Source organism: Elephantulus edwardii, unplaced genomic scaffold, assembly GCF_000299155.1.
Source record: "Elephantulus edwardii isolate Elephantulus edwardi_28Jun2011 unplaced genomic scaffold, EleEdw1.0 scaffold00012, whole genome shotgun sequence".
Taxonomy (NCBI): Eukaryota; Metazoa; Chordata; class Mammalia; order Macroscelidea; family Macroscelididae; genus Elephantulus; species Elephantulus edwardii.
Genome location: NW_006399762.1, coordinates 8,197,859 through 8,211,727, shown reverse-complemented (window position 1 = coordinate 8,211,727; position 13,869 = coordinate 8,197,859). Strand labels below are relative to the sequence as shown.

Genomic DNA, 13,869 nt, shown 5'->3' with positions numbered 1-13,869 from the left:
CATCATGCTTGGGAGGGTGGAGGGACAGCGCAGGAGAGGAAGGCCCTCTATGAGGTGGATTGATTCAGTGACTGGGATAATTGGGATGGGAGTGTTGGAGACAGTGCGATTGGCACAGGACAGAGCGGAGTTTAGGGCTGTTGCACATAGGGTCGCTATGAGTCACAAGCGACTCAACGGCACATAACAACAACAACAATATGTGCCTGTGATTATAATTACATTTAAGACTGGAATAGTATCTTGAGGCAGTACCTTCTGAGATAGAAAAGAGAATGAAACAAGCCAGCCCATAACTTCTCTTGTTAGTTATCCAGTATATTAGTTACTTAGTGCTGCAACGATGGATATACTACAAATGAGTGGCTTTCACAAATAGAAATGTATTTATTCTCACAGTGTAGGAGATAAGAAGACTAGTTTTGGGGTCCAGCATAGGGGAAAGCCTTCTCTTTCTCTTGAATCTAGATAAAGGCCCTGTGTCTTTGAGCTTCTACCCCTGGGTGATTTTCATGTGGCTTATTATTTGTTTTCCCCATTTGTTCCTCGATAATTTTGTTTAATTTCTTTTACATCTCAAAAGAGACTGATATTAACCTTGCCTCATTAACACAGCAAAGACATTTCATCTCCAACTCTGAGAATAACCACAGAAACAGAATTTATTATTTTGGGGGACAAAATTCAATGTATAATATCAGGCAACAGTAAAGAAGTTTTGACTGTGTAGTAAAGTGAGGCTGTGAGGATTTCAAATGTTTGGCTTTGCCTTCCTTACCCAAAAAGGAAGTATGTTCAAAAATTTATGATGCTGGGAACACATCCAAAACCTAAAAATAAAAATGATTTTATAAAGCTCCGTTTAAAAATTCCACAACCATAAATTAGGTACTTACTGGACTATTAAGAATCATGAGGCACTGGTCAAAATGGTGGTGCTCCATGATGGAATGGCAGTAAAGCTGAGCCAGGGGGTGTTCACTCCTGAAAAATATTTTGTTGAACAAAATATCAAATGTAAACAAAACAAAATTATCAGATTATCAATTTTTCCCAATATAAGATGGTTTATCAATTTATGCTTTCTCAGACTGGTTACCTAAAAGAGAGGCTACAGTACAAAATTATTAGAACAAATAACTTTCTCTCCCCCCATTTTTTTTTAAAAGTAAGCTTTTGTCTTGGCCTGGCAGAGAGAAAAGGAGGATTTTTAAATCAGTAAATGTATAGAAAACAGTCATAAATTGAGTGTGTGGACTAGTCACAAATAAAGTGTGTGAAAAATTTTTCAAACATTTTTGGATCATTTTTAGCAGAATCTTGCTTGCATATGATATTGTTCGATAATTTCCGCACTCTGTTGGATCACCCTTCTTTGGAATGGGAACAAATATCGATCTTTTCTAGTCAGTGGGCCAGCTGGCTGTTCTCCAGATTTCTTGGCACAACTTAGTGAGCACATCCAGGGCAGTGTCTATCTGTTGAAATATGTCATTTGGTATTGTTGTCAACTCCTGGAGCCTTGTTTTTTGCCAATTCCCTGAAAGCAATTTGAGCTTCCTCCTTCATCACCATAGGCTCTTGCTCATATGCCATTTCATGAAATTCTTCTGTGTCAGCCAATTCCTTCTGATACAGTGACTCTGTGTATTCCTTCCATCTTCTCTTGATACTTCCTGAAGCATTTAACAGTCTACCCAAAGTATCAAGGACCATTTTAGGTTATAGTTTTTCTAAGGTAGATTTGCTTGTTCTGTTGGCCATCCATGGCACATTGTTGTTGTTGTTAAGTGCTGTCGAATCAAGTACAACTCATAGCGACCCTGTGAACAAAAGATCTGAACTCTGTTCTATCCTGGGCCATCCTCACACCTCTTGACACACAAGAGCCCGCTGCAGCAATCATTATGTCAGTCCATCTGGTCAAGGGTCTTCCTTTCCTTCAATGACCCTCCACCCTACCCAGCATCATGTCCCTCTTCAAGGAACATCCAGTCCCTCCTAGCAACATGTCTAGAGTATGTGAGGTGAAGTCTCATCATTCTTGCCTCCAAAGAACATTCTGACTGCACCCTCATTAAGACACTATGTTTATTCTTTTGGCTGCCCATAGTATCATCAGTGCTCTTCTCCAATACCTTAGCTTAAAGGTATCAATGCTTTTTCTGTCATCTTTTGTCACTGTCTACTCTCAAATGCATAGCAAGTTAAGAGGAAGACTATGGCTTGAATCAGGGGCACCTTAGTGCTCAAACTGACATCATTACTCCTTAATAATTTAGAAAGGTTCCTACTTGCAGATTTTCCCAGTGCAATGAATGAGTCTCCTGATTTCCTAACTGCTGGCACCAATGGTGTTCATTGTGGATCCAAGCAAGATGAAGCTGTTGACAGTTTTACTCTCTTCTCTGTCCATCACGATGTCACCTATCAGTCCAGTGGTAAGAATCTGTTTTCTTGACATTGAGATGCAGTCCATATTGAAGGCTATATTCCTTAATCTTCTGCAGCAAGTGCTTCAAGTTCTCTTCACCTTCAGCAAGCCAGGTTGTGTCAGCGACATAATGCAGGCTACTGAAGAGTCTCCCTCTGAACCTGATGCCACATCCCTCTTAATAAGGTCCAGCTGCCTGAATAATTTGCTCAACGTACAGACTGAAGAGTTATGGAGAAAGAATACAACCGTGACACATACCCTTCCTAATTTTAAGCCATGTTGTGGTAGCTCGGTTTGCACAACAGCCTCCTAGTCTAACTATAGGTTTCACATGAGCACATTTAAGTGCTCTGGGATTTCCATTCTTCTTAATATTAGCTATACTTGTTATGATCCATATAGTCAAATGCCTCTGCATAGTCAATATAGACATTCTTCTGGTATTTTTTACTTTCAGTCAGGATCCATCTGACATTAGGAATGACATCCCTCGTGCCACAGACTCTTCTAAATCCTGCTTGAACTTCTGTCAGTTCCCTATCTATGTTCTATTCTAGCCATTTTTGAACCATCCTCTGTAGTATTTTGCATGTGATGTTAAAGATATTGTTTGACAGTTTCCACATTCTGGTGGCTCACCTTTCTTGGGAATGGGAACAAATATGGACCTCTTCCTATCTTTGGGCCAGATAGCTGTCCTCCAAATTTCCTCACAGAGGCTGGTGAACATATCCAGAGATAAAATTGTTGATTGAACCTAGTCAATTGGTATCCCATCAATTTCTGGAGCCTTATTTTTTTGCCAGTGCCTTCAATGCAGCTTCTACTTCCTCCTTCATTCCCATTGGCTCCTGCTCATATGGTACTTCCTGAAATTTTTCAGGATCAATCAGGGTTCTTTGGTATGATGATTCTGTGTATTCTCTTCCTCTTCTTTTGATGCTTTCTGGGTCACTGAACTTACTGCCCATGCAGTAAGTTCTTTTCATTACTGAAAAGATGTCCATGCATCTTTTAATATCGTGACTCAAGGTTTAACTTTGTTTTTCAATTCTCTCAGGTTGAGAACTACAGAGTGGGTTTTCCCCTTTTGATTCTCTCGTTTTAGCTCTCTGCACATTCCATTATATTACTCTGCTTCGACTTCTCAAGCTGCCCTTTGGAATCTTCTGTTCATCTCTTTTACTTTGGCATATTTTTCCTTTGTTTTGGCTTCTCAATGCTCTAGTGCAATTTTTAGAGTCTCTTCTGACATCTGTTTTGGTTTTTTCTTTCTCCTGTGTCCCTGTAATAGCTTTTTGACTTCTTCATGGGTGATATCCTTGATATCATGTTATAGCTCATCTGGTCTTTGATCCACTGATGTTAAATGTTTCAAACTTATTCTCAAGATGATCTTGAAATTCAGATGGAAAAATTTATGACCATACCTTGGTTCTCATGGACTTACTTTAATTTCCTTTGGCCTCAAATTGAACTTATTAGTGTTTACTAACTATCAATTTCCCCCCTTTTCCTCACCCTACATATCCATGTTCATCCTATTGTTATAATAATGGTTTTATGCATTGTTTGTCCTTTTGTGACTGATACATTTCATTTCATGTAATGTCTTCTGGATTCATTCATGTTGTGTAGTGTTTTATTCAAACAGATTCATCTTGGAGAGGATTAAACCAAGCTACTCCTTGGAGGCAAGGATTCTGGGGCTTTGTCTGACATACTTTGGACATGTTGCCAGGAGGGACAGGTCCTTGGAGAGGGACATCATGCTTGGGAGGGTGGAGGGACGGCGCAGGAGGGGAAGACCCTCTATGAGATGGATTGACTCAGTGACTGGGGCAATCGGGATGGGTGTGTCAGAGGCAGTGTGGTCGGCGCAGGATAGAGCAGGGTTTAGGGCTGTTGTGCATAGGGTCGCTATGAGTCGCAAACGACTCGATGGCACATAACAACAGCAACAAGCTACCCATCCATGAAACAAAATAAAAGATTATCATAAAGATGAGGGAAAAAAGAAAAGATTAAAATGAATGTTAAAACTGACTTGAAACTTGCACAAGGACAAAAGCAGCCAAAACAAGGGGAAAGAACGCTGAGAAAAGATGTCTGAACAGAAAATGTCAAAGGGTAGCTCGAGAAGGCAAAACCCAGTATTACAGCAAAACGTTCAAGGAGTTAAGCGTTAGAGAGAGAAAGGGAAGAAAACACATTTAATTCAAGAAAGAACTGAAGAATAAATTCAGTCCTTGGCTTGCAACACTGAAGGAGTCTATTGGCAACATCTTTAAAGATGTAACAAGTATCAAAAGAAGAGGAAGAAATATACAGTCACTGTATCAAAAAGAACTGGTTGACTTGTAATCATTTGAGGAAGTAGCACATAATCAACAATCAATAATAATCAAGAAAGAAGCACAAGCTGCAATGAAGATATTGGCAAAAAAATAAAGTCCAGTAATGGATGGAAAAGAAATTGAGGTGTTTCAGGAAACAGACGTGACTCTGGACATGCTCACTAGTATTTGCCAGAAAATATGGAAGACAGCTGCTAACTGGACAACTAACTGAAAGAGAACCATTCATCCCATTCACAAAAGAGTAGATCCTTCAGACTGTGAAAATTATAGAACAATATCATTAATAGAACAGGAAAAAAAATCCAATCTGCAAGTAAAATCTTTTTACCCCCCATTTTGTGTACCACTGAATCAGATCCAGCTGTCACAGGAGGAGATTGCTCCTCTTTGTTCGGCAGAACATCTGGTAGATTCAAACTGCATGCTTTTGGTATTGCTGCGAGGCTTCTTGTCACTAGGCCACCAGAGATCCCTTGCAAGTAAAATCTTGTTGAAAATTATAAAAAAAAATGCCTGGAAAATACACTGACCAAGAATTTTGAGAAATTCAAGCTGGATTTAGAATTTGTGGCATTTAGGGGTATCACTGCTGACTTCAGATGGATTTTGGGTAAAAGTAGAGAATACTAGAAAGCTGCTTATATGTATTTTACATATTATGCAAAGGCATTTGACTGTGCGGCTCATAAGAAATTATGGATAATGAGGAAAAGAATGAGAATCCCAGAACACATAATTTTGTTCATGTGACATCATGCTTTATACAGATATGCTAATCGTTGTTTTTGCATTTAACTGGGTGAAGACAGAGAAGTTAAGACTGCATATATAAGAAAAGGGGGGAACCCTCAAAAACAGAATGAGAGAAGTCAAGGGGGAGGGAGAGACCAAAATGAAAAATAAGGCTGGAGAATGGGCAACTGAAACGAATCTGAGTTTTGAAACCTCATTACATTGCAATCATTGTTAGTGAGTCATTACTGTCAAGTCAGAACCATTACATAGCTCATCCCTGGAGGCTGTAAATTCCCCTCTCTCCCACTTAACAGCTGTTGGACTTGAACTGTCAGAGAGGCACAGCCTTTGGTCAGTAGCTCAGCTCTTTGTGGTCGAAACCATCAGCCTCTCTCTGGAATAAAATTAATTACTTTTCTCTTCAGAGAAATGTTTGGTACATATTGGTATATATGTCACTATGTGACTCCTAACTTACAACTTATTAAATGTTTCTCTTGTGAATTAGGAGTCACATGGTGGCATATATACCAATATGTACCAAAAGGCTGGCAAATCAAGTGCAGTAAGAGCAAATGTAGAAGCAAAGCCTGGGGTCTACTTCTGAACTATCTGTCATTGGAAATTCCATTCACACAGTTCTATGGTGGCACACCTGGGGCTGGAATGAAGTGGAATCAAACCCACTGCAACCATGTTTGATTTTCTTGTTTACTGTGGATCTGCATCTCTTTAAAATGCTAAAGAGCAAGGATATCACCTTAAAGACTAAAGTGTGTCTGGTCCAGATCATTATATCTAAAATTTATTCCTATGCATCAGAAAATTGAATAAAAAATAAGGAATACCACAGAAAAAATTAGGCTTAGAATTGTGGTGGTAGAGAAAGTATTGACTATCCCATGGACTACAAACAGAATCAACAATTCCAGAAAGTAAGACTTTGAGTCTATCCCACCAAAACTCAAAAATCATCTTAAGAACAGGTTTAATACTGTGGGATGAAATCAAGGATGTCACACATGAAGAGAGCATAAAGGCAATACAAATAGGAGAACGGAAAATCCAAAATGGAAGTCAGGAGTTGTTGTTATAGGGGAGCTCTGGTGGCCTAGTGGCAAGAAGTTGTACTTCAATCCCAAAGGTACACTGTTCAAATCCACCAGATGCTCTGCCAGAGAAAGAGGGGAAAATTTCTTCCTGTACCAGTCAGATCTGACTTGACGGTACATGCACAAAAAATAATAAAATTTAAAAAAAAAAAAGTTGTTATGATGTTCTGTCGAGTCGCCTGTGACTCACAACGATACTATATACAACAGCCCTAAACTCTGCTCTATACTGTGAAATTCTATCTCTGACACACCTACCTTCCTTACCCTAGTCACAGAATCAATTTACCTCATAGAGGGTCTTCCTCTCCTGTGCTGTCCTTCTACCCTCCCAAGCATGACATCTCCAAGGACTGGTTGCTCCTTGCAACATGTCCAAAGTATGTCAGATGAAGCTTCAGAATTCTTGCCCCCAAGGAGCAGCCTGCTTTAACCCTCTCCAGGATGAGCTTGTTCGTTTTCTTAGCAGTCCATGGCATATTCACTACTCCTCTCCAACACTACAGGTCAAAGGCATCAATTCTTCTATCCTCCCTATTCATTGTCCAACTCTCTGATGCAGAGTAAGTGATTGCAAAGACCATGGCCTGTATCATGTCAACTAGTATCCCATCTATTCCTGGGACCTTGTTTTTTGCCAGTGTCTTCAATAGAGCTTGACCTTCTTCCTCTGTTACCATTGGCTCAGTGTTGACCAGTTCTTTTTGTACAGTGATTCTGTGTATTCCTTGCACCTTCTTTTGATGCTTTTGGAGTGATTCAGTATTTTCCCCATGGCATCTCACAAGGCTTAAATTTGTTTTTAAGTTCTTTCAGCTTGAGAAATGCCAAGGGAATTCTTGGATCATTCAATATTCTGCCTAAGTTAAGTATTGCAACTCAAGGCTTGAGTTTGTTCTTCAGTTCCTTTAGCTTAAGAAATGTCAAATGAGTTCAGATCTTTTGATTTTCAGATTCTGTAGGCTGAGCAAATAATTTGTGAAGAGGGACTCTATGAAGAAGAATGTGGCATAAAGATTGTAGACAGACTCATCAATAACCTAACTAACCTGTGTTAGGCAGATGACAGACTTGCTTGCTGAAAAAAAAAATGAGGAGGACTTGAAACACTTGTACAAAAGTTCACAGACTACAGTCTTCAATATGGATTATAACTCAACATCAAGAAAATGAAGATCTTTACCACTGGGCTAATAGGCAACATCATGGTAGACAAAGAAAGGATTGAAATTCTTAATAATTTCATCTGACTTGGATCCACAATCGACACCTTATGTTGTCAGGGACTGGTCCAAAATCTCGAAGAGTAATGATGTCAATCAATTTGAAGACTCAAGCACACCTAATTTAGGCCATAGTCTTTAGCTGTACAATGAATAAGGATAACAGAAGAATAATTGATGCCTTTGAATTGTGGTGTTGAAGAAGAGTACTGAAAATCCCACAGATTGCAAAAATACCCAAACAGATATGGCTAGAAAAAGTGCAGCCAGTGTTCCTTTGAGAGAGGGATGGAAAAGCTTCAGGTCACTTATTTTAAGCATGTTGCTTGGATAGAACATTCCTTGAAAACAGTTATCAAGCTTGTAAACGGAGGGTTGGCGAAAAAGAAGACCTCTAACAAGTCTGATGTCTGTAGTTATGTGCTCAAGTGCCTTAGAGATAAGAATGGCACAGGATTGGATAGGATTCCAGTGAGTTGTTCGAGTCTGCCAACTACTCTGTGGAAGAAAGATGGGCAATTTCCTTCCGTGCAATTTATTGCCTCTGGAAACCTGCTGAAAGGTCAGCAAAAGGTTGGTTCCAATGGAGAGTACAGAATCACAAGCAGGATTAAAATGGGAGATCATGGATTCTCCTTACCCTACTGACTCTGTCTTCTTTTAGACCACATGCCTGGATAATGACATTGATTCGTATGGCTAAAATGACCATCTGCAAAGTGATGTATCACAAATCTATTATGTCCAGCCCAGATCTGAGTTCAGACATCTTCTTGAGTGATCTCCGACACCTTAAAATCTCTTCCTACAATCCTGATATAATACTCTATTTTGTATAATATAAAAAGAACAATGGGCATATGAGAAATGATGAGGATGGTGGAGGCTAAGGGAAGGTTCAGATTTGTTGTTCATAAGGCCGATATGAGTCATTGTTGATTCGATAACATTTAACAGAAACAACAAGGACAAGTGTTCTGGATTCTCTATTTTGGCAAAATTTTCTTATCACACAGACTGGGTATGCTGCAATGAACCTAAATTTAGCAACTTCAACCTTCTTAATTTTTTCATTTTGAATAAAAAGAAAAACTTCTGAAGTATCTGTTACTTTCATTTACATAATTAAATGACATACAGCATAAGTTTAAAATAAATGTTATTCAGCCAGATAGAAATTACTCATAAGTATATTCATCTATTATAGCGCAACTTCTTAAATTTGTTATATTTGCTTATTTTACAACACACAGTATAGGAATGGTAATAATTACCATTTCCTCACAGCCTCTAAGTGTGCTAAAAAGTCTATATTTTATTTCCACTATTACCCTGTACAGAGGTAACTTGTGGTTGCTGTGAAGCTGAACACTGTGACTCTGATGTGTCAAATGCGATAACGGTCACCCATGGTGGACAGTGTTTGGTGGAGCTCCCCGACTAAACAAGCATGGAAGCAGGAGTGGCATCCACTTCCATAAATAGCTTGCCTCCAGAGAGAAACTCTTTGAACACGGAGAAACGATGAGTTATACAAGTGTTCAGGTCTTTAATTCATAGGGTCACTATGAGCCGTCTATGACTAGATGGCATTTAACAACAATTACCCCATATTTGTACAATACTTGGGTTTCCACTTTACAGCCCTATCAGTTTCACCTCTTACCCCAACATAATATTCAGTTTAACAAAAATGTAAAGCATTTCATAAAGAATTCAGGCAGGTGCCAATTAGAAGTGCTTGGCCTTACTCCACCTCCCCTGATCTTCCTGTCCCCATAGCTGGTGCCTATAGGAACTCTCTCTGCACTTGAGCTTGTCAACATGTAAGTGTGGAAGAGTTTAGGTCTCGAGCACCACCTTGGAGCAATGGAGTATGGAAACTTAAGGGTAACTATTTCCCTTTCTTGTCTTCTCATTAGACTGTTTTTTGGGTCTTATTTCATAATACTTTTCAAAGGGGTTGGCAGAATCGAGCACTACATGCCCAACTAGGTGCACAGGTCTACAGCTCATCCTTTTATGGCTTTTGCCATTTTAGTCTATATCCCTGCTGCCTGGGATCACATTCACAAATAAGCTACATGCACTTCAGACTTTGTCTCAGGCTGTGCCTTCAGGGTAACCTGGGCTGAAAGGGATCTAAAATTGATGTTATATTTCAGATGAACAAAAGGTCCAATAGATTGTCTAACTTGTTCAAGGTCGATATAAATGGCACAGCTGGGATTCAAATATATCCTTTTTCCTACATCACAGGTCTCATGACACCACCGCACTGTGCCCACAGCACACATGCTCTGACCCAGTTAAAAGATGAGATTCGAAAGGCAATGAAGTGGATGGAGCACAAGCATGTTTAAAACTTCAAACGCACATTACATTTTTTAGATGACGCAGAAAGGGCTGTTCCACATTACAGAAAAGCCTTGACTTGTGAGATGGATGGTGGTGAAGCGTGGATTTGCCTTTACTTACATTCTAAAAATACAAATTTATGAATAATAAAAGGGTAACCAATGCCTCAGATTTCCTGTTTACAGAAGTATTCATGGAAACCAGTGTTTTCTGCATCCTGTTTTCTGTTCTTTCAAACAGAGGCTATGTTGCCTCTGTATTTGAGGTCACATCAGAAGGATTTATTTAAACCACAAATTTTGCAGGATTTTGTTCCCACACTGACATGGGCATGAATGGACTGGCATTCCCTCCCTTCAATGTCTTCCTGTCCTGAATGGTTGTGAGTACATCTGAGAGTGGCATTACGGAACATTATGAAGAAATCAGACCAATGTCCTACAGTTTAAAAAGAAAGTCTTAGAAATCCATAGAAAATAAAAAATCTTTGTGAGACAAGCAATTCAATCCCCTCTAGTAATCTAACAGTGAAAAGCCTTGATTCTGCTTTTCATATTGCTCTGAGCTCAAATCTCTGACTACTTGTTTCAAACGTACTTAATTTTTTACCATACTTTTTCTCCAAATCATCTCTATTGTATTCTACCAATTAAAGGTTATTTTCTCTTCCTGAACAAAAGGTAGGCCTTGGTAAAATTTTTTCCCCTTCTATTCTCTAGTCAGACTGATGACACAAAAAATTCACTTGATCCCTCAGGTTCTTTGACCTCCTTGCTTCTACTGATTGTCTCTTCTTCACATCAGTTAATAGACATGGGCTCACTTACTTGTTTCACCACTGCTAGGTACAGGAACTTGCATCAGGCATGATAATTTTGCCACAACCTGATTGATCACGAAACAAGTATATCTTAAACTCTCATCTGTCATAAATAGCATTCCCTTGTGAAAGTAACTAAAACCTAAATAGTGAAAAATATGTGTCATGTACTGTTCTAAGTAAGCTCTTTGCATTTATCGGACTCCCTGTGGTGGAGTATTACATTGCACGTTGTGCTGCGAACCAAAAGGTTATTATCTCCAGTGGATCGACTCCACCAGTGGCTCTATGGGAAATGATGGGCAACCTCCTCACAATTTATAGCTTCAAAAACCACCAGAGGGTTGGCCAGGAGTTAGAATTTATCAAATGTCATTCATTCTTATAAAGCCCTATCAAGTCTCTCTCTTATTGGTGCTGAGTCAGAACAGACTCATAGCTGACTCTTCAGAGGGTTTCCAGAGGCTGTACACTACACTGAAAGTGATTGTTCAACTTGTTCTCATAAAATAGGTGGATTTAAATTGTCTGGGTTAACAGTACAATTCCCTACCTACTAGGATGCCAGAGCTTTTTTTTTTTTTTTTTGCTTTTTTTTTTGGTGGGCATCTTTTATTAGGGAAAGCCATCTGCTTGTAGCTTTCTGACTTGATATCAGACACCCTTCTTAAGATCTGCCTCTGCTATCCTACCTCACTAAATGATTTTGTTCTCTTTTTTAAAATTAATTTTAATGAAAGTTTACAGATACTTTGGATTTCCATCCATTCATTGTTGCACTTTTCTCCCTGCCCAACCTCCCCACCGAGTTCGCTCTTCTCTTTGAAAAGTTAAAGAAAAATTTTTTCATTGTTATAAAACCCCTCCCTCCCCAAGTCCACTCCACTATGCAGCCTTTGTTTTGAAAAGTAAAAGAAAAACTCTTTCATTGTTATATAATCCTTCCTCCCAAGTCCACTCCATTATGTAGTCTTCCTTTTGGACTTCTATCACGACAATAATACCTAATCATATATCCCTTTTAAATAGTTCTCTCCCTCATCTGTTTCAATGCAATTTACATTATTTATCCCATCTTTACTGGTCTATTTACAAAGTTCATATACATTGTTTTTTCATACCAGACCTTTTTCATTTACTTCACCACCTCTCCCTCCACCCATCAAATTGTGCGACGAGAACTCTTATGAGGAGCTAATGATAGTTCCTTCCTAAGTTGAGGTAGGAACTATGATTGTTCCATTACTCAGAAAAGGAAAGGGAGGACCCAAGAGGTTCAGTAACTTGCCCAAGATCATGTGGTAAGAGGTGTTAGAATGCACCTTGGTAGAGCGGTTCCAGGATCTATTTTTTTTTTTCTTTTTACTTTTTTATTGCCGATTGAATCATCTGTTTCTGAGAGTTTTATCTCAAGAGGAATAGGTATCCATCTCAAACTGCAGAATTAATTTCTGAATGTGAAGAAGAGTCTTTTGTTGTACACAGCACTCCTTCTAAACCTCTTCTAAGGATATGCTTGGATCCTGATGAAAATGTGACAGTACATTTTCCAACATGTGTGTGTCTGTGTGTGTATAAAACTCTTATGTAACAATTGTTTTTAAAGCAGCAACATAGCCAATCATTAGAGTACCACTTGAACCACTGAGTGAAAGCTCATTTTTTTTAAACTTCACCAATGCAGCAAAAAGTGGTGTTAGACAATTTTCTGAGCCTGAAACTAAGAATGCTGCTTCTGTATATGATATTGATCAAAGATAAAAATCAGAAGAAACCTTAGAAATAGTTAAGTTTGAGTTCAAACAGTGAAAGCACTGACCATAGAACATAGGACTTTGGCAACAGAAAAGAGTTTTGAAAGATTTAAGAAATTTATTAGCAGAGAGATATTGGTGGCTAAAGGGTCTATTTTTAATATGATAATATTGCACAGTATAAGGATTAAATGTATTAATGTATGCATGTGTGTGTATACTTGAGTTCCTGGTACATAATAACAATATCTAATGTTAAAGGAGTCTTGGTTAAAGTTGTTGAGTGCTAGCTATAAGGTCAGTGACACCTGACCTTACCAGTGACTTCATGGGAAAAAGACGTGGCTGCCTTCTGTGAAGACCTATAGCCAGAAACCCCTGATGAGGTAGTTCTACTTTGTCTTATAAGTGCTGCTATGAGCTACAATCGACTGCACAGCATAAGTCTTTAAAGTAATGTTAATTCCTATCATTGCTGCTATTTATTACTATTATTGGGAGCTCTGGTGGCATAGCCCACAGGGAGCTGTACTGCTAACCCAAAGTTGGTACTTTTCTGGCAGTGTGAGTCCCTCAACAGCTTCCTAGGACAAAGACAGGCAATCTCGTTCTATGCAATGCATAGATTTTCCTCTGAAAATCTGCTACAAGATCACCTATATGTTGGTACTACCTTGATGGCAGTAAGTTAGCAGGTGACTACTGTTGTTATGTGCTGCTGAGTCACCTGTGATTCATAGTGACCTATGTGCAATAGCTCTGAACCCTGCCCTATCTTACTGCCTCTGACACAGCTATCTCGGTTACCCCGGTAACTGTGTCAATCCATCTCATCCAGAGTCTTCCTCTTCTGTGCAGTCCCTCCACCCTTCCAAGTATGATGTCCTTCTCCAAGGACCGGTCCTTCTTGGAAACATTTCCAAGGTAGTAGTGAGACGGAGCTTTAAAATCTTTGCTTCCTAACATGAAAAACTATATTCAAACAAATATGAAAATCTAGAGGAAATGGACAAATACTTAGAAAAACACAACCTACCTAAACTGACACAAACTGAAACTGAACATCTGAA

The 13,869-nt window shown here is 39.0% G+C and overlaps 1 protein-coding gene across 1 annotated transcript in view; it reads right to left on the bottom strand.

Moving 5' to 3' along the window:
* PDE5A (phosphodiesterase 5A, cGMP-specific) overlaps nucleotides 1-13,869 on the bottom strand; it is a 259,248-nt gene that overhangs the window by 33,351 nt on the left and 212,028 nt on the right. Inside the window, exon 15 of the mRNA XM_006881059.1 lies at nucleotides 897-984. Coding sequence (XP_006881121.1) covers nucleotides 897-984 — 88 coding nt within the window. The remainder of the gene's footprint in view (nucleotides 1-896; nucleotides 985-13,869) is intronic.